Source organism: Peromyscus leucopus, chromosome 11 (genome assembly GCF_004664715.2).
Source record: "Peromyscus leucopus breed LL Stock chromosome 11, UCI_PerLeu_2.1, whole genome shotgun sequence".
NCBI lineage: Eukaryota > Metazoa > Chordata > Mammalia > Rodentia > Cricetidae > Peromyscus > Peromyscus leucopus.
The window spans coordinates 33,806,210-33,830,102 of NC_051072.1; the positions used below are offsets into that span (position 1 = coordinate 33,806,210).

General features: G+C 38.3%; 1 protein-coding gene across 1 annotated transcript in view; it reads left to right on the top strand.

The window, feature by feature from the left end:
* Window positions 1–23,893, top strand: part of Itga1 (integrin subunit alpha 1) — a 156,140-nt gene that overhangs the window by 45,512 nt on the left and 86,735 nt on the right. Inside the window, exons 2-6 of the mRNA XM_028884613.2 lie at window positions 6,157–6,277; window positions 18,706–18,818; window positions 21,834–21,922; window positions 22,038–22,149; window positions 22,846–22,973. Of these exons, the coding sequence (XP_028740446.1) occupies window positions 6,157–6,277; window positions 18,706–18,818; window positions 21,834–21,922; window positions 22,038–22,149; window positions 22,846–22,973 (563 nt within the window). The remainder of the gene's footprint in view (window positions 1–6,156; window positions 6,278–18,705; window positions 18,819–21,833; window positions 21,923–22,037; window positions 22,150–22,845; window positions 22,974–23,893) is intronic.

Here is a 23,893-nt window from a genome sequence, read left to right on the forward strand (position 1 = left end):
TTATCCTGTAAAACACATGACACTGACAGAAGGTGGGGGGTGGGAGGGTGGTTCCGAGAGTAAGAGTTTCCGAGACCAGAGTAGACACAGTCTGAAAGGAGCATGTGAAGCAAGCAATTCTTTGCGGTGGGAGGGTATGGGCAATGAGCAGATGTCTGTAGATACTACAAAGGAAAATAAACACTACAGAAGAGCAGACTTACGTAGGAAAACTTTAAAGGGGGTTTTTTAAGAGTGATGTCTGGGAAACGCCCTGGTGGAATTGAATACTCTGGGTAGCACTTCTGAAAGGGAACAAGTTCTTGTAGTCAGGATGACTTCTCTGCTCAAAATCCTTATTTTTATTATTTATCCTGTCCTTCTTAAAAACATGTAGAAAACACCTACTATGTATTAAATAATATACTTCCTTGAATCCTCCCAACCAGCCACACACACACAAATATACACAGCACTTTAGAGATCAAATGTCATTTGTTAACAACTAGAGGTCATGGACTTTCAAATCAAAGACAAAACAATTCACTTAGTGCAGCAAACTGAATTCACAAAGCAGCCTCCCAGGGTGAAGCTGGAAAACACATGCATATTAAGGTATTTGAGTTGGCTTTTCTGGCCTTGCTGATGGAGGGAAACATCTTGCTGACATATTCCATCATTTCCGATGAAAGGGGCTTGGAATGGTGTTGTGTGTTTTCTTTATGTCATTATATGGGGACATTTTTCTTGTTTTGAAGAACACAAATTAGACATATTTCTTTGTATGGCAAGTATGGGTTTTCTGTGTTTGATGTCATAACCAGCTACTTTCTTTCTGTACTCTCCGATTAGGCTCTATTATGGTCATGTTTTAACAATTGATTTCCCATATCTTTGCTAATGGAGGCTTTTGGATCATTTTCATGATCAAAAAGCTATAAAAATAATCTTTTCAACTTTCAGATCAAAAGGAACGATGTTTTTCTATAGCTGCTTGGCCAGATCTTGTTACCATGTCAGTCAAGTTCTTATTCTTTTTTGGCAGCCATGTACCTCAAAACTGAGATCCAATTATGTAATCCATGAGGAGTAAATTAATTAAAATTTCAAAGACAAAGCACTGATATCGTCAAGTTTGTTATACGTAAGGAGACAGGAAGGAACTTATTCTGGGAGTCATCAATTTACTAAATACTTGAACTATGATCTTTCATTTTATGTGTTATCATTTCAATCTTTAGACTGGAAATAATGTTAATTATGAGTTCTCCTGTTGCTAGGTTGGATAAACATACATGAGACATTATTAATGGAAAGCAATGGAATTATAAAACATCTCCTTCGCCACCACTTACTTGATGCTCACTGGCCTTGGGCTCAGAATTTGCAAGGTAGAAATTTCCATTAGCTATTACATATTCCCGTCTGGATATGAGTAGAGCCGTGTTGCTAGGCCAGATGGTCAGGCCCAGAGTTGCTTATTTAAGCAGCAAACACACAGGCTGAAGTGACTCTTCTTGGAATCGGGAATGTGTGTGTGTGTGTGTGTGTGTGTGTGTGTGTGTGTGAGAGAGAGAGAGAGAGAGAGAGAGAGAGAGAGAGAGAGAGAGAGAGAGAGAGAGAGGAGAGAGAGAGAGCGCTCCACCTGATTTCACAGTCTCTAAAGAAGCTCATATTTTTCTACCTTCATTCAGCTTTTTTCCCCCCAGGTCACCCCTCAAATATTCCAAAACTATACAGGGTTAAAAACTTGCATGGACCAGTTGAGTTTCGTTCTTATTTTCATCGTTATTAATCTGACCAATTCGTCTAACCATTCTGGAAATGAAGACAGTCTAGAGTTTGTTACAGATAGTCCATGATTGGACCTGAGGACCCTCTGTCTGCTGTTAATACATTCAGCCTAGACACATCTCTCAACCTCTCTGAGGTTTAGTTTCCAAATATACAAAAAGAAAGCAATAACTACTAACCTACCTAGCCAATGACTTAATATGTTATTTCTACGAAAAACAGTATTTTGGAGCAAATAAACCCAGACCTGGAAGCTATGTATCTCTTTCTCTCATTTATTGCCTGGCATATTAAATTTCACTCTGGAGGGGGAAAATGAACAAGAATGATTTAATTTACAAAATACAACCTCCAGCATCAACCACCTCATCTTTCACGTCTGCTTTTTACTACTGTGCTCATAACATATGGCCATACTTGAAAAGGAGCAGACTCCTTCATTCCTTTTCTCTACAGACATAATGTTTTCATGAAGTCCTTCAAGAAGCTTGGTCTGAGTTCTGTTGCCATGACTACTTTCCCATACCAGCATCCCCAACATCCTTCTCAGCCAGTTGCCGCCAACAACAGTTTCCTCCTCAAACTGCCATCCGAGGACACAGAACTATACAAACTCATCCTTGCTAACAAGAAGGCACTTCCTTCTAAAGCTGGACCCAAGTTATTTGTCACTAGGTTTTTTTTTTTTTTTTTTTCTGGTTTTAAGGAGAAAAACTGAATCCATGTGAACGGTGACTGATGCTTTATATTATGGAATCCCATGGAGACTTGAGGACTATTCTTGGCTCGCTCCCAAAGCTCTCCCTCCCTCACAGGATGCTGATGAGAATGATATCGGCGTGGCTGTTGATGAGTTTAGTGGGATAAAAACTGAGGGACAACACATGGCACATGGTGGAGAAAGACTTCCCAGGGGTACATGTCAGAGCAGTGTCTCCTTTAGACATCTGACTCTACACTGTATTCATTTCCAGTTACTTTCAATATCTTCCTTATCTGGACTCTCGAGCCTTTCAGACTGTTATGTTTTGTTTTATGATTTTTGTTTGTCTGGGTTTCCCCCACACACACTTTCATTCAGATGAGTGCCATTTTTGTCTTACTTCTAGAACATGAAGTCCCAAGAAAATCTACTCTCATAAAATGAACATTGAACTAAAAGTTATGAGACACTGCCTTTACTGTTCACTGACTCCTTTAAATCAAGAGGACAAGTTGTAAACTACTTTTAAAAAAAAAATTGTCATCTCCTGTGCTACAGGCTCCTTAGTGCTTCAGAAAACATAAAAGGCACAGATTTACAATCGCTTTGAGCAAATCGCCTCTAGAATTCTAAGGACAGGAAATGAAAAAAAAATGCAGCACCCACCCTTGGACATTCCATACAAGATGTAGAATAGACAGACCCAAGAATACCAAACACTCAACTGGCCTTTAAGAGAATTAAAAAACAAACAACAAACAAAAAAGATAATGTGCTGAATAAAGAAATCCTTCAAACAAGTGGAACTGACCCTGACAGAAAAAAAAAATAATAATATGTTTCCCATTTTGTCTAAAGGGGAGTCCTTTGAATGTAGATCAATTCTGCTACCTGTGTAGACATAGTGAAAAAGAAGCGACATGTCACATAGTCATGCCTCTTAAACCTTAAGAGGATGCAATGCCATGGAGATTTGATTCTTGAAATCTGGCTGGAACCTGAGATTCATAGTCCCCTGGGTAAGGCTCACCTTCCTTGGGCGACATGTCCAGTGATCTGTGAACCACAGCTGGTGTACAGTCGGTGGTAGTTCTCTGGTCCTTACATCTCTTGAACAGTTGTTTTCAGTCATGGATAATTTTGACTCCACAAGATTTTGGCCATGTCTAGAGATAATGCTGATGGTCAAAACTCACAGAATGCAACTAGTACCATGTGTACTGGGGCCATGGATAGTGCTAAGCACCTTTCAGCGCAGCTCCTTATGACAAAACTGCCTGCAGTGCCGTGGTTGAGAAACCACACGGTGGAGGCAATATTCTGTGCATGTCTCCTATGAAAGAAATCTGTTGAAACCATTCAAAACATCAAAACTTTAGAAAAAAAAAAAAAGGTCAAGCGCATGTACTAGAAGCTGGGAGCAGGGGGTGAGCACTGTTTAAAATGACCTCCCGGTATCTACAAGAGGATGTTGGGGATGGTAGACAGCTGTGCTCCATCGCCCTTGGGGAATGAAGAGGAAATGTACATAAAAGGACCTGTCCTGGCTGCCTACTCTTTGTCTACTTTCTTCATGCCAGCCAAGAAGACTGCTTCGTGAGCTCACAACCATATTTGTCCTGTGTGTCTTCCTATGCTCAGAGACCCTCCCAAATCCTGGGTAGGGATTTTCTTCTCACTGCCAAGTCCCATCTCCCCCTTACCTTAGAGCATTAAAAAGTCTTCTTCCTTTGCTAGGATGAGATGGCTGCCCGTGCATCTCCAGCCACAGCTGGCATCCTTCCCTCTCCAGCATGTTATCTTTCAGACTATAAACATGTTACTGCCCATCTGTGTAAGAGGAATTGTGCCAGATTTTTACAAAGGATAAAAAGATGAGTAAGACTGTCTTCAGTTTTAAGACTTTCCTAGTCTAGGGGGTGGGGAAGACTCCAATAGATAATAATATAAATAGTATTTAATGGTTATCTTGGTAAGAATTTTTTTTAAAAAAAAAATCAAAGAAGAGGTTAAGGAATTAGAAGATCAAGACAGACTATATAGATAGATCTATGAGTGGAAAGAAAGGTTTTTTTTTTCTGGAAGTATTTTCTCTAAATTAAATTCAAATCCAGTGCATCAAATAAATACTTGTTAATGTTGATGTAATTTGAAGGTTGTGAGTTAGAGTAATCTGGATTTAGAGCATATTTATGGAAAAAGTTTAGTGTGAATAAAAGCCAAGAGATTAGATGTGTTAAATGTCCTCAGTCTATAGGAATAGAACAGAGAAGTTTCCAGAATCTGTGTGGTTGAAGCTAGTTTTGAGAACTGATGTTAATAACCTCTGAAGATGCCTTGGAATGTACTATTGTAAAAGGTGGTGATCTTTGAGAAGGGTTATTGGTTACATTCAGGATGGGGATATTGAAACTTATAAGTCTATTTTTCCAAACTAGGACCAAATGAGGAATTTGGTACCCTCCTTCAGACCTTGTGATTTCAGAACCTCTGTACATGGTCACCCTTCATGTAAAACTTGTCTTTCACCTGAATCACAGGGAAATCAAAGAGATAAGCTCTCATTGTGTGTGTGATGTGTACCAGGCATGGACTAATGAGAATACTACCTAATTTAATCCAAAACGTTTGTGAGTTTATCACAGTCAACACTGGTGCAAAGAGGCTTTTTTTGTATTGGTACAAAGTTCCATCAACTGCTTGTTTCTCCAAGATAAGCAAAACTTATCTCAGGCCTGCCTAGGAAGCCGTCCCTGAGTGGAAACAATCCTCTAAAGACCATGCAAAGGAAAGGAATCCTTTGAGTGCAAAGGAAAGGCAATTTCCTTTCAGAAACAGAATGGAGAAAGCTCTTGCCAGGGAGGTTTAAAAGCAACCTGCCTGCATCTCCAGACCTTGCAGAGGGGAAAGGATGCTGTTTAAAATCACCGCTGGTCACATTATACTGTAGGGATCACTTCTGGGAATGTATCTGCAAACTCATTAGTCATTTTAAATTTCTGTGACTCCCACTCAATCCTGAAATTTTACTTCTGGGAATGGTACAGATACTAATTTCCAAACATTTAAAAAAAAAAAAAAAAGCCAGCCTGTAGGTGCTCAACGATTAACATCCTATCAGAACCTTGCTTGAGTTCTCATTCTCTTTTTTAAATTTTATTTTATAATTTAATTGTACATATCAGCCACAGATTCCCTTGTCCTCCTTCCTCCCGCCCCTCCACCTTCCCCCCAGCCCTCATCTCCTCCAGGGCAAAGACTCCCCTGGGGATTCAGCTCAACCTGGTAGATTCAGTTCAGGCAGCTCCAGTCCCCTCCTCCTAGGCTGAGCCAAGTGTCCCTGTATAAGCCCCAGGTTCCAAACAGCAAGCTCATGCACTAAGGACAGGACCCAGTCCCACTGCCTGGATGCCTCCCAAACAGATCAAGCTAATCCACTGTCTCACTTATTCAGAGGGCCTGATCTAGTTGGGGGCTCCTCAGCTATTGGTTCATAGTTCATGTGTTTCTATTTGTTTGGCTATTTGTCCCTGTGTTTTTTTCATTCTCTTGAGTTTCAATTGTGCTTTTCCACAAGAGCACAGCTTTCATTGGTAATCCTAAGAATGCCATCCATAATCCCAAACACGATGTGTTCTCCATTAACCTTGTGTAACTGGACTTTCTTTCCCCTCTCAAAGTTATTCTAGGCTTCTGCATATCCTTCAACGTTGATGTGAAAAATTCAATGAGTTTCAGTGGCCCAGTGGAGGACATGTTTGGATACACTGTTCAACAATACGAAAATGAAGAAGGAAAATGGTAAGCATACAGGCTCTATTGTTGTTTAGTTCTTTTCCACAAAAATGGAAAATATTTTCAGCTGGTTTTATGAATGAAACATTAACTGAATGACTCATTTGTGCTAGAAAACGTATTTTAGTGGGGCAGTGATGGAGGCTGACGTGAAGTTAAAGAAGCAACATTCCTTGGAGTTTTAGAGGAAGTGGTTACACATTTCTGCTGGTTTATTACTGGATTGACCTCAAGGAAGTTTCTTATTCTAGCATTCATTCACTGTGTTGCTTTGACAAGTGTTCCTGGGTTGTTCCTATTCTAGAGTTACTTGAATAGTTGACTGAAATTCATTAAGAAGGAAGTGGTAGGAGATGAGATGCCCAGAGAGAGTTGCAGGGGGCTTAGTTTTTTGTTTTTTTTTTTTTGTTTGTTTGTTTTTTGTGTGCGCTTTGGTGGTATACTAAGTGTTGTCTAAAGATGACAGTGAACCCCAAGGTGGGGAACCTCATGAGTAACGGTAGACCTTCAAAGACAAATAACAGCTCTTAGAACCAAAAACAGAGCATGGAGAAACCACTGGAGGTTGTTTCATTAAATTTAATTTAGGAAATTAATGTATGTCTGACGGGATTGCCTACAAATTAGGAAATCTGCCCACAAGCAAGACCCTAATTTAGTACTTAAAAGGTGAGATTTCCTAGGGTCTAGTTGGACAGCCTGGAATCCTAGTATGAGACATGGATATGGGGAGATCAGGAGTCCAGGGTCATTCGCCATTATATAGGGAGTTCAAAGCCCACCTGAACTATTTGAAACACAGTTTCGAAACAAAATGAAAACAAATGAATGAATAAATAAATAAATACAAGCCAAAAAGAGAGAGGAGGCCCCAAGGCTACCCTAGGGGTGACTGGAATCAAATAAATGTGTATCCACATCAACTTATGAATCATTAAGTTTTGACAGAGCTTTACAAATAGAAAATGAAGGGAATAAAGGGATGAGAAATATTCCAAAATTTCTGTATTTGGAATATTGGAAAATAGGGAGTCACTGACAGAGACATTTTTATATACAGACATATAAAGTCAATCTTAGGGGAAGTTGATGAGTTTATTTTAAAACAGTTTGAATTCAAGATGGTGTCTAGTTCATTAGAAACTTCAAAAAGGAATGCTGATAGGTAGAGAAACTAACAGTAGAAAAGAAATGAGCAATGATTAGTTGAGTGCCCACCCTTTACCCTGTACTCTGCCATGTTCTGACATGTAGCTGTAAACATAACATGCACTCAATGGTTATATACTGACTAAGTAGCTAAATCTTGTATAACACTTTCTTACCATCCATGAAGCATAACTACATGAAAATAAATGAAGAACAGTTATCCAAGAGAAATGGAACTGTTTCAAACAGTGCTAGAAATGGCCCTCAAGGCTCTCTGTGCCAATCCCCTTTCTCAGAAATGCATTAAAAAGTTAATTTTGATCATCACTATTTTTGTGGTTAGTACCAGATTTTACATATCAGTATATATGTGAGAGCATGTGAGCATTTTGGATGTATATGGATATCAGCTACCTGTTTCTATTTTAACACACCATATTTCCAACGATATTTATGGGAAAATGAAAAAAAAAAAACAACCAAAAGGGTATGGATAACTGAATTTACAAATAAGAAAATTTCCATCCCAGAATTCCCGAGCAGTAATGGGTGGCAGGCAGCCAGCTGTGGCTCTAAAGAGACCCAGGCACTGGTGATGTAGAAAGATGTTTGGATATTCTACAAGTGTTTATAAAATTGGAGAGAATGCAGGCTTGCTCTGGAAAATACGCTATGGAATAACTGGCATCCTTTGGGGAACAAGGATTCTGTTGTTTTGATTTTCTTCAGGGGTGAACATCTTCATAAGTATTTGCTGCCCATATTTTAGAAACCTGTCCAATTTAGGTTAAAAAAAAAAAACCAACCCATTCTGACTCATCTTACCTCTTGGCTTCACCATGACTAAAGAAGGAAGGAGTTCTTCTTGGGTCACTGTACGTGTGTCCCCTGTGTTTAAAAAACATTACTTAAATTCTTTGGAACGAATCAAAACAATACCAAAGTAGCTTTATGTCCTCTTTACCTCTCAGGAGTTTACTGTCAAGTGTAAATTTACTTTATGACTTTTGCCCAGAACCCACATGTTTTCTCAGTAACAGAACGCATCATACCACTGATTAAGATCAGTGTTGCTCATCGTGGCTAGCATGAGTTGCAGCATTCAAATGATTGCATGTGGTGCAGAAGAACATAATTGGCCTAATACCTTCAATTTGAAGAAAAGCGATTAAACAACGCTTGACCCAGCACAAGTTTTTGGGAAAATGCAAGATGTGGTTTGGGGCTTTCCACTGCTCTCTCTTGGCCCCTTATTTCTTCTGTGCTGAACTTTTTAACGACCGTCCAGGCTACCTTGGAGGCTTCCATGACTTCACTGGGCATGTTCTCCCCCAGTAGATGTCAGGTTGTAGACAGATACATCCCTTCAAATCCAATCCTCAGCTCAATGTGTATATAAACTCCGCTGTCCTTTGTGCAATCTAGAGAACACTTCTTAGAAGGAGAAAACTGACTGAACATCCCAGGGTGTTTCTTCACATCCTTGATTGGTCACAGGCTTACTATGCAAACCCTGTGGCCATTCACCCTGAGTCTCAGTTTCCTGTCAATGACATGATGATCACAGCAGCATCTGGCCAAACTCCCAGGGTCAGTGTGAACACCTGAGTCACGGTGTCACAAGAAATGTGCTCTTTACTACTGAAAATTTTGAGTCAAGATGACTTTTCACACTTTTATTTCTACGGATTTGTTTGTTGTGCTAGGAAAGGGTACCATGACTTGTGTAACTGGTATTCTGCATCTACTATGTATATCTTTTAGATAAAAGGTATTCAAGCTCAGAGGGAGAAGGCTTCCTAGAGTTCTTTTATAGAGTTAACATAGTTTTTACTTTACACTGTTTATGATGCCTTTCAAAACAGATATGTCCTCTCTGCCAAAACTGTCATTTTGGGGGGTTCATTTCATTTACAGCCTTCTGCCTTTTTTTCTCTTATCAAAATCAGAATAATTAATAGGATCACAGTACAAGTTTCATTTCTGAGATCACTAAACAGTTGCTCCATTCATAAAAGAAAAACAAAACTGGCTGACAGGAGTTATGGCAGTCTGAGAGTGACTTTGGCTGGCTGTATTAGACATCAATAAAGAGGGAGGTTAAAAAGGGTGTTATGGATTAATGTAAATATGAAAAAACCTGTACATGAATTTTTCCCATAGCATGACATCAGAGATCACCCACTCTTCAAAGAAATATGGCCATGGTCACAAATAACAAAAATGTCAGCTATGAACAGCACATTTTATCTCAGCTCACTAAGCTTCTTATTATGACTGGAACTTTTACATGGAGAAAAGATTTTTTTCCTTGCTTTAATGATTCTTGAATTCACTGAGGGTTTCTCTAGAGATTAGTAATGATATCTAAAACATTTTTTTCTCTTCACCTACAGACAAGATATTTTAAAATGTTGTATATAAAACCAAAATTTAGGCTGACCATGGTGGTGACTCCTTTAATTGCAGCATTCATGAGCCAAAGGGCTAATGATCTCTGTGAATTTGAAGCCAATCCGGTCTACACAGTGAGTTCCAGAATAGCCAGAGCTTCAGAATGAGAACATGTCTCAAATCAAAGACAAAAACAACAAACAAGTCCATAGAAATAAAAGTGTGAAAAGTCATCTTGACTCAAAATTTTCAGTAGTAAAGAGCACAGTTCTTGTGACACCGTGACTCAGGTGTTCACCCTGACCCTGGGAGTTTGGCCAGATGCTGCTGTGATCATCATGTCATTGACAGGAAACTGAGACACAGAGTGAATGGCCACAGGGTTTGCATAGTAAGCCTGTGACCAGTCAAGGATGTGAAAGCACCCTGGGATGTTCAGCCAGTTTTCTCCTTCTAAGAAGTGTTCTCTAGAACCTTGAACTGGTGAAATGTCTTCTGTGACCCTGTGTGAACATTCTAGAGGCAAAATACCCTCTAAAATGGAAAAAAAAAAAGACAAAAAAATTTTTCATAATCCAAGAATCTCAATTGTTCATAAAACACAAAATCAGATCTCACTTATTTTCATTTATTATTCTCACTTAAATTCCCCCTTTAATACTTTTTATTAGTTAATTTAAATTTCCTCCAGCCCAATCACAGTTTCCCCTCCCTACCTTCCTCCTCTCCTCCCAGTCCCTTCCCCATCTACTCCTTCTCCATCTCTTCAGAAAAGTGTAGGTCTTCCATATATATGTCAGTCAGCCATGGCATATCATGTTACAGTAAAATTAGGCACCCCCTCTCCTTTTAACACTGGACGAGGCAACCCAGTAGGAGGATGGGGTCCCAGAAGGAGGTAGCAGAGTCTGGGATAGCCCTTGCTCCCTCCGTTAGGAGTCCCATAAGAAGACCAATCTACACAACTAACGTGTGCAGAGGACCTAGGTCAGTCCCATGCAAGTTCTCTGGTTACTGGTTCTGTGAGCCACTATGAGCCCAGGTTAGTTGATTCTGTGGTTTTCTTGTGGTGTCCTTCGCCCCTCAAGCTCCTATAATCCTCCCCCCTTCCCAAGCCCATCACTTCTTGCACAGGATTCCCTGAGGTCTGCCTAATGTTTGGCTGTGGATCTCTGCATCTGTTTCTATCAGTTGCTGGATGGGGTGTCTGATGACAATTGGGCCAGGCTATGATCATTGAGTACAGCAATAAATGCCCTTCTTTTAATATATATCTAAAATTGTCAGCTGCACTAAGGATATATAAGTGAATAAAAATTAGTGGATATTGGGGAGCTGAGGTTCTACCATAGAGGGAGGCACATTAAAAAAAATTACAAGGTAAGTTATACTTTATGACAGAATGTGGTAACAACTTCCAGATTAAAAAGGGTAACAAGATTGAGACATGGGATTGCTGGAATTTCACAAACCCTCTGCTGATACTTTTCTTAGATCTTATTATTTTTATATAGCCTGGGAAAAATGAGACTTACTTATCCTTAGAGTGGTAAGATATGTGTGATTCAAGAAAAGCATGCTGGCTGCCAGAGGAAACAGCCCCCAGGCAAGTAAATAACCATTTTACATTGTTATATCCTGCTGGTTCATCCTCTCCCATTGGTCACAACCCCCAAACTTCCTGTCTCGATCTTCTGCTGCTGGGTTCCACCACTTCCTGTACTCACACAGCTTGATGTTCATTTTTCCCAGAATTTGTAGTATGCCTTGGCTATAATTGTTGTATCAATTCAGATTCCAGGTCTTTCTGTTTGCTATGGACTCTTTATTGTGTTAAAGGCCAAACATTGTCTTAGCCCACCTGCCCCAGTGTGCCCTGGAAGCTTTGCCCCGCTGTGTTCTAGCCATTCTTACCTCCCATCATTTGTTTTTCTGGTCTTTATTCTCCTGCCTCTGCACATTCCCTGGCCTCTCCGAAATCTCCGTATCCCTTTCTCCTGCCATTCACAGCTTCATTAATAACATGCTTCTCGGGATTTCATTTTCATTCATTATGCCAGATTTCCCAAGCTAATAATATATATATATTTTCCAAATAGTCAGTTCTCTTATACACATTCTATCTGTTCCACTGAAAAGATGGAATTGGGGGGTTAGAAGGGGCTTTGGAAGTGTATTGCCCATCTATAATAGAAATGTACTTGAAAGTGTGCCTGGTCAGCTGGACTGTCACTTGAGGTCACTCTACAAGTTCATACTCTGCTGCCTCTCCCTTAATTATTGTTAAATTAATATGGCTAATTTGCAAAGGAGAGAGAGAAGATATGAAACCCAAACTTGTATTTCCTTCCTGTTTTTTTATTATACATTTTCTTATTTTGGGGGATTATAATAATTATATTAGTTCTCCCCTCTTGTTCCTTCCTCCTATCCTTCCAACGTACCAACTGCACATTGCTTTCTTTCAAATCCGTCTCCTCTTCTTTTTGTCCTTTTGTGTTGTTGTTGTTGTTGTTATTTGAGACAGAGTCTCTCTATGTAGCTCTGGATGTCCTGGAACTCACTGTGTAGACCAGGCTTCCTCCGTCTCACAGTGAACTTCCTGCCTCTACTTCCTGAGTGCTGGCAAAGGCTTGCCCCATTACACCTGGATCCTTTCTTTCTTTGATCATATGTAAATATGTAAAAACACCCTGTTCAATCTATATAATGTTACATGATACTATATAATAAACATATATATATACACACACACACACACACACACATACTTTTTCCCTCCCCAGTCTGATTATTTGGCATTAGATAACATTTGGAGTACTCTTCCCAGGGGAAGACTATTTCTCCTGCTCTCAGCATTCTTTAATTGCCTATAGTTATTTTTGTGGGGTTGAGGCCTCATGAGCTTTCCCCTTCCACATGAATATATCTATGTTGTTGTCCTTGTTCAGGTCATGTTTAGGCAGCCATGTTCGTGAGGCTTCATAGATGTAGCCTCTCAGACATTTCCAGAAGACATAATCTCACAGCAAATTTCCTGATCCTCTGGGCTCTTCACCATAGATGTAGTTCTCAGGTTTTGTCAAGGAAACTTCTCTTTGCAAAAGAGACAATTATAGAAAACCACAACTGTTCAAAATGTCAAGTTCAGAAGCCCAGTCCCAATGGATCCATCAACAACACAGCTGCTGCACCCAAGGTCTAGGGAGCACTCTGGAAGAGGGGAAAGAAAGATACAAAGCCAGAGGAATAGGCCATTTCTTTCCTGTTTTCATTTATGGTTGCTGCATAACCAATCACCCCAACACTTACTGACTTAAAGCATCACTGATTTTCTAATTCATCAAGATTTTGAGGATCTTGATATTCTTCAGTCCCTTGGGTTCATTCATTTGACTTTAGTCTTTTAGCACCCCAACCAAATCCAGATGGTCCAAGATGGCTTAACTCCTATCACTCATGTCCTGTGAACGGTGTCAGTAAACCAGTAGTGTCACAGACGTCAGAGAATGACAAGGGTCCCGAAGATCAAGTGAGACTAGAAGCACTGAGTCTGCAGCCACTCTATTTCAAAGAGCTCGGTTAAAAATCAAGGAGATGAGCTTATGCTAGTAAATTTGGATTTGCCTTTTTACCAAAGCATTAAGTATTTAAAGCAAATGAAATGTATTATGGCGTCAGTCTCCTTATGTTTAGTGACTGTCAGGAAGAATGTAGAAAAGCTGATGTTACAGCAGAGGCAGTAGGGTCCCTGACCACACAGGCAGTGCAGAAAGTAACAGGCTTGTCTGAAAAATGAGGAAGGTTACAATTTGGAGGTCTAGGCAGCCCAAGAAAAAGAGATCTAGACAGTTGGAATTATGCATCTCTTGGTGTTGGAGCTTTGACCTGTATTGCTCCAAGAAAATAATCTATTTGCGTCTATTAAATTTGGGGTTTGTTTTGTAAAATGAATGTAGTAGAAATGACACTGAGCTCTGAGGCTGTCTCACCTGTCACTCTGGACCTTTTCCCTTCTCTGGCTCTTGTGACACCACTGGTTCCACATCCTCTCTCTCTCTCTCTCTGGTCACTCCTATCTAATTTTCTTCTTTCACATACATGCCAGGTTTCAGCCTTCTCTTACTCTGCACTACTTCAAGGAGGTAATACTTACCTGTAGGCTGATGCCATCTCACAATATGCTATATATGTTTCACATGGTTTCTGATCACAGCTACCTATGGAAGTAACCCATTCTTTATTCTATAACCAGAATTACTTTCTTCATCCCTTCTATTTTTTCTTCTTCTAACTCCATACTTGTGAATGCCTAGAAATGTCTTGAAAGACTCTCTCTAAACCATTGGGGTTTTTTTTGTTTGTTTGTTTACTTGGGGTTTTTTGTTGTTATTGTTGTTTGTCTTAGCTCTCCTTTGGGAGGAACCTAGACTGAGCAACTCATCGCCTAAATATTGATTTATAGGATTGGTTTTCCTTTTCTCTCTATTTCCTTAGTTCATATCTCATCTAAATTTTTATATTGCTCCCCTAAATTTGCTTCCGTCCAATTTATCCCCAGCAATGCAGGCAAATATGTTTCATATGACACTAACCTGTAATGGAAGTCAAGTGTGATAACACATATACGTTTAGGCCAGAAATTGGGAGGTGGAGGAAGAAGGATCACAAATTGGAGGCCAGCCTTGTCTACCTAGCAAGATCCTGTCTCAAAAATGAATGAATGGATGAATACATACATACATACATACATACAAGTTTGGTGGTTTTTGAACTTACAAAGTTTTTATGGTGGACCATAATAATATTCATGATTTGAGCTTCATCTACTTAACTTCTATCCATCTACACTGAACTGCATGCACTTAACAGCACAGTGACACATTTCCTCCTAAGACTTTGCTAAATTTGCACTGTTTAGACTCATTCACTGCTGTGATACATACAGTTATCTTCATGCTTCAGTTTTAAGACACCTGAATTTTGAGTTTTATCCCTTTTCTATCCTCATCTCAAGGACTAGCTTAAATGTGAGATGCCTTTTTTTTTTTCCAGTTGTGTCTCATATAGCTCAAGGAGGCTTCAAACTCACTATATAGCTGGAAATGGCCTTGAACTTGTGATCTCCCGTTCTTCCTATTGATACATTCCAAGCACCAGGACATACATCCCCATGCCTAGCTAGACTCCTCTTTTCTTTATGTGCATGGGTATATGTCAGTGTGTGTGCATGTGAACATGCTTATGTGTGATGGTGTCTGCAGAGAGCAGAAGAGAGAGTAAGATCTACAAGACCTTGAGTTTCTGGCAGCAGAGAACCACCAGATGTGTGTTCAGGACACCCTACCCTTCTGGAAGATAGCAAGTGTTCTTAACCACAGAGCCATCTCTCCCATCCCATTTTTAATAAGCATTAACTTATCTAGCCAAATGCTAAAAGTTTCAATAAGAGTACACTAATTTCTCTAAACTGTTTTACCATAAATTTATGCAGCCATATTGCATAAAACAATACTGTAGAAGAAACTAATCTTAATCTCTTTGGTATAGCATGTTGTGATTTTACACACCCTCTTTTAAATGTGTCACATAGATCTTAATTGCTATTAATGTGAAATAAAAATACATCAATAGAAACAACTAACATTTAGAGAGCCCATAATATGAGCTTGAGGCTGGTCTAAGCCTTTTGCACATCTTAACTGTGTTAACCTTTGTGGTGATGATAGTGTGAGATAGGGATCTGCCTTCATTTTGGCCATGAAGAAATTAAGACACACACAGGTCACTGACATACATTTAACCAGATAGCTATTAACACCAAAGCCACAGCTTGAACTCACAAAGCCTATCACCAAGGCTTGTGCTACCTTCTACAGAGAGAATTTAATTATTTTGAATATGAAAGGCACTTAGGATGGTGTCTGGCACAAGGCATAAACTCAATAAATGCTGGGTGTTATCAATGCAACTATAATGAGTTTAATAATTTGGTTTCATCTCCTTTAACTTAGACCAGTTTTTCACTTAAATTAGCTAGGGTTTCTCTTTGAATTGGGTCACAGATAAATTTTCACCCTGTTCCTTACACTCATTGACTTCTGGTTTGTATGCAACACAAGGTTCTCTAGAATGTGCCTATAATAATCAATTACTTATGCTGCCGTCCTTGTTTCTTAATTATCCCTTAGCATTGCCTTTATGGACTAAGCCCCTTTCCTTATTTTAGACCATTTTAATGATGACTTCCTGGAAGTAAGAATTGTAGCCTAAAAGATTGAAATATTCTTACGGTTCTTTGTGTACATCAGAAAATGTTCAGCCAGTGCACCATACCATATGTTTAAGGAATTCTGTTTCATAGATCAATATTTATCATTTTTGTAAGTTTATTTACATAAATTCAAGCTTTTACAAAGCATTTATAGAAAATAAACAACATCTTTTGCCAGCACGACAAACTTACAAGTATTTAAAATTGTTTAAGTGTCCGCTTGAGCCGTTTGCACCCCACTATAACCTTTTAGTCCTTCTTCGGGCATTTCCCTCCTTACTAAATGTCCCAGTTTTTCTGGAGCATTTCTTCCCCGACAAAACTGCCTGACTCTCAACCATCTGAGTCACAATCTCCTAAATGCATTCCATTGTGCCTATGTTCCACTTAATGTGAGGATTCCAGACATGACCAGGGCAGAGCACAGAGGGGCTATCGCTTTCCTTGACCAGAGCATCTATTTCTAGCAATCCAGCCTAAGGTCACATTAGCATATTTGGCACTAAAATACACTGTTGGCTCATGCTTTTGTGCTGTCAACCCAATCCTCCATGACTTTTTCACATGAACTCCCATTAAATAAGGCTTCCCACATCCTGTGCTAAGATAGACAGTAATGTGCAGTTTGGTAAAGTTATTTACACAAGTTCCTATTAAATTTTAGTTCATCTAAATTTATTATTCAAGAATAGTGAGACATACTTATATTCCAAACTAGATATAGATGTGGTTTTAAAATACTTTAATGTGTTTTGTGTCTTCTCTGAGCTCATAAGAACATAGCCTCAAACAATCTTGAAGTTCAGAGTTTTATGGTATATGAAAGAGTCCTAGAGACTGAATATAGCTGTTTAGCCATCATCAAATTCATCAGTTGGGGATCCACCCATGGGCCTTAGCAATCGTGAATTCCGAAGTGTCTTTTCATGATGATATTCTGAGAGATTATGTAGGTTAATAGCACAGATCTGAACTCTGCCTGAAATGGGGAGGAGCTGAAACATAGCTCTATTTTCTTCATCAGTGATGGAGTATTTCATCACGTTGTCTAAAAAGACATAAGATTTTATCCAGGATCTCAGAACTATCCTGCTTCCCTAAGTACTTATAATCTAAGACCTTCTCATATTAAATCCCAGGATGATCTCATGTTTATGTTTCCTGCTTTCTCTGAAATTGGCAGTTTCTCATGGGAAAAAAACCTCATTTATACTTGTGTTTTCATAAAGCAACATAATAGCAGGATTAGCTGTGATAAATATGGTAGTGATAGATAAAACAATATAGCAAAATTGATGATGACTCTGATGCATCTTTTTAATTATTTAAATTATACTTTGTTAGTATAGAAAATAACTCACAGTGCCCTGTTTAAACATGTATGTCATTTGCTGTTACTCATACGGTTTTACACTTTTCCCTTTTCCCTCTCCTGCCCTACTGATTCCACTGCAGCTTTTATGTGTACATCCTTTAGCTCCAGATTCTTCACATTAGAGAGAATATGATATTTGTCTTTCTCCCCATTGCCCTCCCGCTTTTTAAAATTTTTCATCTACCCCAATATGGTTCCCTCTCTACTTTCATGTCATATATTATGTATGTATGTGCATATATATATATATATATATATATATATATGTATGTATGTATCGTTTCTCTATACAAGAGAAAATATAAAATACTTATCTTTCTGAATCTGACTTATTTTGATTCACACTATGATGTCTTCTTCCATTTTCCAGCAAATGACATAATTTCATTCTCCTTTAGAGTTGAAGAAAACTCCATTATTTCTGTGTGTGTGTGTGTGTGTGTGTGTGTGTGTGTGTGTGTGTGTGTGTGGTGTGTGTGTGCATGTGTTCATCTGATGATGAGCATCAAAGCCAGTGCCATATCTTGGCTATTGTAAATAGTGTAACAATAAACATGGATGTGTAAGTATCTCTGTACATGCTTGCTTAAACTTCAAATATATATCTATCCCAGAGTGGTACAGCTGGATCAGATAGTAATGTACTGTTTAGTTATTTTTTAATATGTACTTCTTTTTATGTTTAAAATATTTATTTATTTTTATTTTATGTGCATGGGTGTTTTATCTGTGTGTTTGTCTGTATACCGTGTACATGTAGTCCTCAAGAGACCAGAAGAGGGCATGGATCCCCTGGAACTGGAGTTACAAATATTTGAGAGCCATTGTGGGAGTGCTGGAAATCAAAGCTAGGTCTTCTGCAAGAGCAGCAAGTGCTATTAACCGATAAGCCATCTCTCCATCCCCACCTGAAGTTTTATGAGGGACCTTTACTGCTTTGTAATAGCTGTGCTTAATGCAATCTATACAGATTTCATTTTCTCTACACCCTTTCTTCCTAGCATTTCTTGTTTGTTTTCTTAGAGATAACCAGACTGACTACTAAGATTTATAGGAACATTAAAAATCTGAAGCTTGATGGTGACACTCTGCTTGTTTTAGATGACATTCAACTACCAACAGGGTCACAATCTTGTAGTGTTTATGGGACCAACTGTCAACTGTCTTAGAATTTACCATAAGATAATTAAAGCAAATGTCTCATTATGTTTAAAATTTTTAATTGCTTTATTCAACTTCCAGGGTTCTTATTGGTTCTCCTTTAGTTGGTCAACCCAAAGCAAGAACCGGAGATGTCTATAAGTGCCCAGTTGGGAGAGAAAGATCAATGCCTTGCGTGAAGTTGGATTTGCCAGGTGTGTAAAATCAAATAGTCCATCCTTACTCATGCCCATATTCTCACTGAAAAAAAAAAAACTTTCAAGTGACTCAAAATATTATTTTAATATTTAATGTAAAGTATTAGTATGAAACATAATATAAACTATTAAAAGTAATAAATGACCATTCTACAGTTGCTATCTAGAATCCACATAGAGAAACATCATGGATCCTTCAGCCCTTTGTTCTGTAACTCATGGGAAAAGTCATAGAATCAGAAGAGCTACTCCTCTGGTACTTTGTTTCCTTACATTGTTCAGGATCCTTTGAAAACAGGTGGTTTGCCAAAATCTCTCACATTCCTCACACAAAATGCAACTCAGTACCCAAGTCTTTAAAGGAAACTGAAGGGAAGAAATTGCATTCATTAAATTTACTGATAGACTTTTTAAAAAATATGAGATATAGTTATATCAAAATAGTTATGTTTTCATAGAAATATCACTTGGACTGTAGTATGACTAGAAAAGTTCTCCTAAAGTTAGAGAGGATTTAGAATTCTTTCAGTATCTGTACAGTATTAAAAATGATTAAGTTATCTATATCCCTACAAGTTCACTGTAGATAATGCCTTTTTTTTTCAGATCTCTGGTTTTCAATTTCTAATTTCTTTCAGAAATGATTGTGAATATTTTTCTTTTACACTCATGAAAACAGCTACCATAGATGTTTGAATGCCCTTGCCTGACAATTGCAGCATCAAGGATGTCTCCAACATCACTGTACAGTTTGCTGCCTTTCCTTGACATTGGATTAAACTTTTTGGCTTCTCCTTAGTTATTCATATTTTTGGAACACAAACTAAACTATATATATATATATATATATATATATATATATATATATATATATATATATTTTGGTTTTTCGAGACAGGGTTTCTCTGTGTAGCTTTGCGCCTTTCCTGGAGCTCACTTGGTAGCCCAGGCTGGCCTCGAACTCACAGAGATCCACCTGGCTCTGCCGCCCGAGTGCTGGGATTAAAGGCGTGCGCCACCAACGCCCGGCTATAAACTATATTTTTAATTATAAATATAGTAGTTCTAGTCTTTTATGTTCCTTTGAGTGGTATTTTTTTTTTGTATTAACAGGGAATATATTTGGCAGAACACATTCCCAGATTCTGATTTTTTTTTCCAGCTATAAGTTCTTAGAATTCCATTTGGTTCTTTTTAATTTCCACTAGGACTCTACTGTTCACATTGCCAATCCAGATACACAGATCGAATACATAAACATATAATTGTCCTTTTATGGCTCATTTTTCAAGATACTCCATGTTCCTTTTTGTACATGCTGATATTGACCCTAAATTTCTACCCTCCTTTTCTCCAAGCCTGGGACTTCTGTTTGAGTTTTATTACCTGATCGTGTCTCTCTTTAAGGAGAAAAAATGAAACACAAAACCAAGGAGCCCAGTGTCAGCCTCTTTACACTTTTGTAGTCTCCTGTAACACCTGGCTGCCTGAGGTCTCTTCCCAATGTCTTCATATGGTTGGTTCATGCATCTTTCGAGTTTCTCTGGGATTAATCCTCCATTCCTGAAAATTAGAATAGCTTTTAAACTGGCCTAAAAATTTTAGCAGTAAGAAACATTTCAATAGCCTCTAATTGTCTTAGCAATGCATCATGATCCTAGACAATGTTCACTTAAAATCTCTAGTGCATGTCATTCAATACCAATGTACATAGTAGCCCAGTTCAAGATGTTTCATTTGGAGGTCCTTTGACTCATAATGCTTTGTCAAGGCTTTTTTTTTTTTTTTTAAACATTTCAGGTCCTTTGTGTATGTATTGTGTTTTTCCAGTTTTGTATTTTTATGAGATTTTCATGTGTGTCTCTGTGTCTCTGTGTTTCTTTTGCTTTTTCTTTGACTCTTTTCCCTCTGTTTGTTTTATCTTGTTTCATTTTGTTTGTTTTTGTTTTATCTCATTTTATTTTATTACCATTCTTCAAATGCCAGTTTGCTTTCTAATGAGAGAAGGAAAAGGTGTGGATGGGAGGGGAGGCAGCGAGAAGTTGGGTGAGGCAAAACCGCAATCAGAATATATTGTATGAAAAAAATCTATTTTCAATAAAAGGAAAAATAGAAAAGAAAAAAAAAGAATGCTTTCAAAGCAAGACAGACCAAATCCTTGAACAAAACTGGGTTCTCAGATTAGGAAATGAAATGTACCATCCAGGAACCTGTTTCCCTGTTGACTGAAAGCCTGTAGGTAAGAATATGTGCAGACATGAACAGTGTGAAGAATCTTCTTGAACTTGAGTTATGCCACTTTCAAATATTTATGCCCTCCACTCCAAACAGAGTTTAAGTGTTCACTTTTCTTGTCCAGTCTTTTTATTTTTAATGTGAATGTTTAAGTAATGCTTCTTGCCAGTTTTGTCAGGTTGGAATGCTGTGGGACCCAACATTCCTATCTGGAATGTCTAATGTAGTCCCATCACTGTATTCTCTTTATCCAAACTTCCTGCACACTTCTCTAATCTTGATCCAGCTTTCTTTGCAGCTCTCATAATGTTCCTATGATTTTGGAAATCCCGATAAAACCATCTTGTTTGACTTTTCTGTTCCATGCACATTCAGTTTTCCTCCCAGAAGTTGAATTTGGCCATTGATTGTTTATAACAAAGAACATACATTATCTCCATGCTCTTAGGAAACTAAATATTGCATTTGTTTCAATTAGCAAAAACGTGTGAAAACCGATCCCCCATTCTCATTGCCCTGCTAGTTCTGCGTTCTTTCTTTCGAAGTCCAGCCAAACTATTTGAAACAGTGATACAGACAGTCTCTGGGAAATCCTCCAGCTCTTCAGCCTTAACTTGCTCATTATATTCCCCAGTACCGGGAAGGCTATTTAGTTGAACCAGAACAAGAATGTGCTATGAGATGAGCAAAGCAAATAGAATGTTTTAATGAGGAGGCACTTCATTTCATATTATGAAACATATTTTCATGCTCATGAAATTTTGCTCTATTTTGTAGTGAACACATCAATTCCCAATGTCACAGAAATCAAAGAAAACATGACATTTGGATCAACTTTAGTCACCAACCCAAACGGAGGATTTCTGGTGAGAAAGAAAAGAGTAATATATTTCATAAAAGTCAGATTGAAGCTAGTTAATGTCTTTGAAACATGTTAGAGGATGTTCTGTCTTAAAGGTCTTCATTGTTTATGTTTTAAAGGCATGTGGGCCTTTGTATGCCTATAGATGTGGACATCTGCATTATACGACCGGGATTTGTTCTGATGTCAGCCCTACATTTCAAGTTGTGAACTCCTTTGCCCCTGTACAAGGTACATACCTTATGCCATGTTTGTGTGCTTGAAAGCATAAACACTGAGTGAGATACATGTATACATAAGAGCATACCAAAAGGCTTCACTGATTTGTCATCTACTAGCATGACCAACTTGGGAAAATATTTGCTTTGCCAGTATATAACAAAACTTTGCTCCTGTTTTGGGATTGATATTAGTATAAATAACCTTGAGAATCATGTTTAAACTTTGTGGCTAATGCTATCATACTGATTGCATTTAAAGAGTAAATCTCTTTGAGGAGGAGAACGTTGTTTGAGTTGTACACAATAAAAATAGAATCAAATCTGTGATGAGAAAATTCTCAAATGTAGCATGTATATCATTAATAGAGTTAAATCAGAAGGCTGGGATGGTGGTGTACAGCTTTAAGCCTACCACTTCAGGAGCCAGAGGCAGGCAGATCTCTGAGTTTGAGGCCAGCCTGGTCTACAGAGTGAGTTCCAGGACAGCCAGGGCTATACTAGAAGAAACCTGTTTCAGAAGGAGCAGGGGACATTCTGTGGCACAAAGTCCAAACTGATTATAACCAAATACAGTATTTAAACAATGGTTGCACTTTGAAAAACATCAGTGTATCTTTTCAAATGAGTTTCTTTCAGCCAGGAAAATACTTGACTTACTCCTAAGAAGGCAGATTTCAGACTTGCACACCACTTCCTTCTGTTTCAGAATGCAGCACTCAGCTCGACATAGTCATTGTCCTGGATGGCTCCAACAGTATCTACCCCTGGGAAAGTGTCACCGCCTTTTTAAATGACCTCCTTCAGAGGATGGATATCGGCCCTAAACAGACACAGGTATGTGACTCTGCATTTTCACTTCTGTTTCCTAAAGACTCAAATGCATAGTTTGGGACTTGGCAAGTGTTAAACTACATGTATGCTGTTTTTATTTGTGAGTTAAATTGAACTAAAGTGATTTTTGACTGGGTGTGCTGGCATATGCCTTTAATCACAGCACTTAGGAGCTAGAGGCTGTTTTATCTCTGTGAGTCCAAGGCCACCCTGGTTTTCATCACCAGTTTCAGGCAAGCCAAAGCTACACAGAAGACCCAGTCTAAAAAATATATTTATCTTTTTAAAAAGACAAAAATGTTCAGATCTTTAATAAAACATGATAATTCTGAAAAAAAGTTCAGATTTTTTTAATAAAGTATGATAATTCTAAAAATTAACTAATAAAAAACAAAATGAAAGAAAGATTAATTTTAGACCATATTTGCCAAACGGAAATTATGAAAGCTCTACTTTCATGTACAACTTACCCCCGTAGATCTCTGTAAACTGACAATTTAATCCTGAGTTATCAAACAGTCACCTTTGGTGAGATCAGAGCAGAGGTTTCAGAGTTTGAAGAAATGAAATGAAATCTCAGAGGACTGTCACATTATAATCACCTTTCTTATAACAAATGAAGCAAGTTACTAATCAACCACTGGATACTCCTTAAGGTCTGTTTTCCATGTTTTAGTCATTTCTGTCCCTAAAGACAAGAAAATATACCTGGCTTTAGCCACAGGAAGCAAAATAGCTGCTGTTTTCTAGGGTATAGGTTCTAAACTCATTGCCTTTATAGCCTGTACAGGAGGTAAACTACTCATATGACTCTTCCACTTCAGATACTGAGTTTGTATTGACTCGATTTAGTGTTTATTAAGTTTATCCATTCGAATATCTTAAAATACATAGGAGATGTGATAGATAACAGACAAACTGTC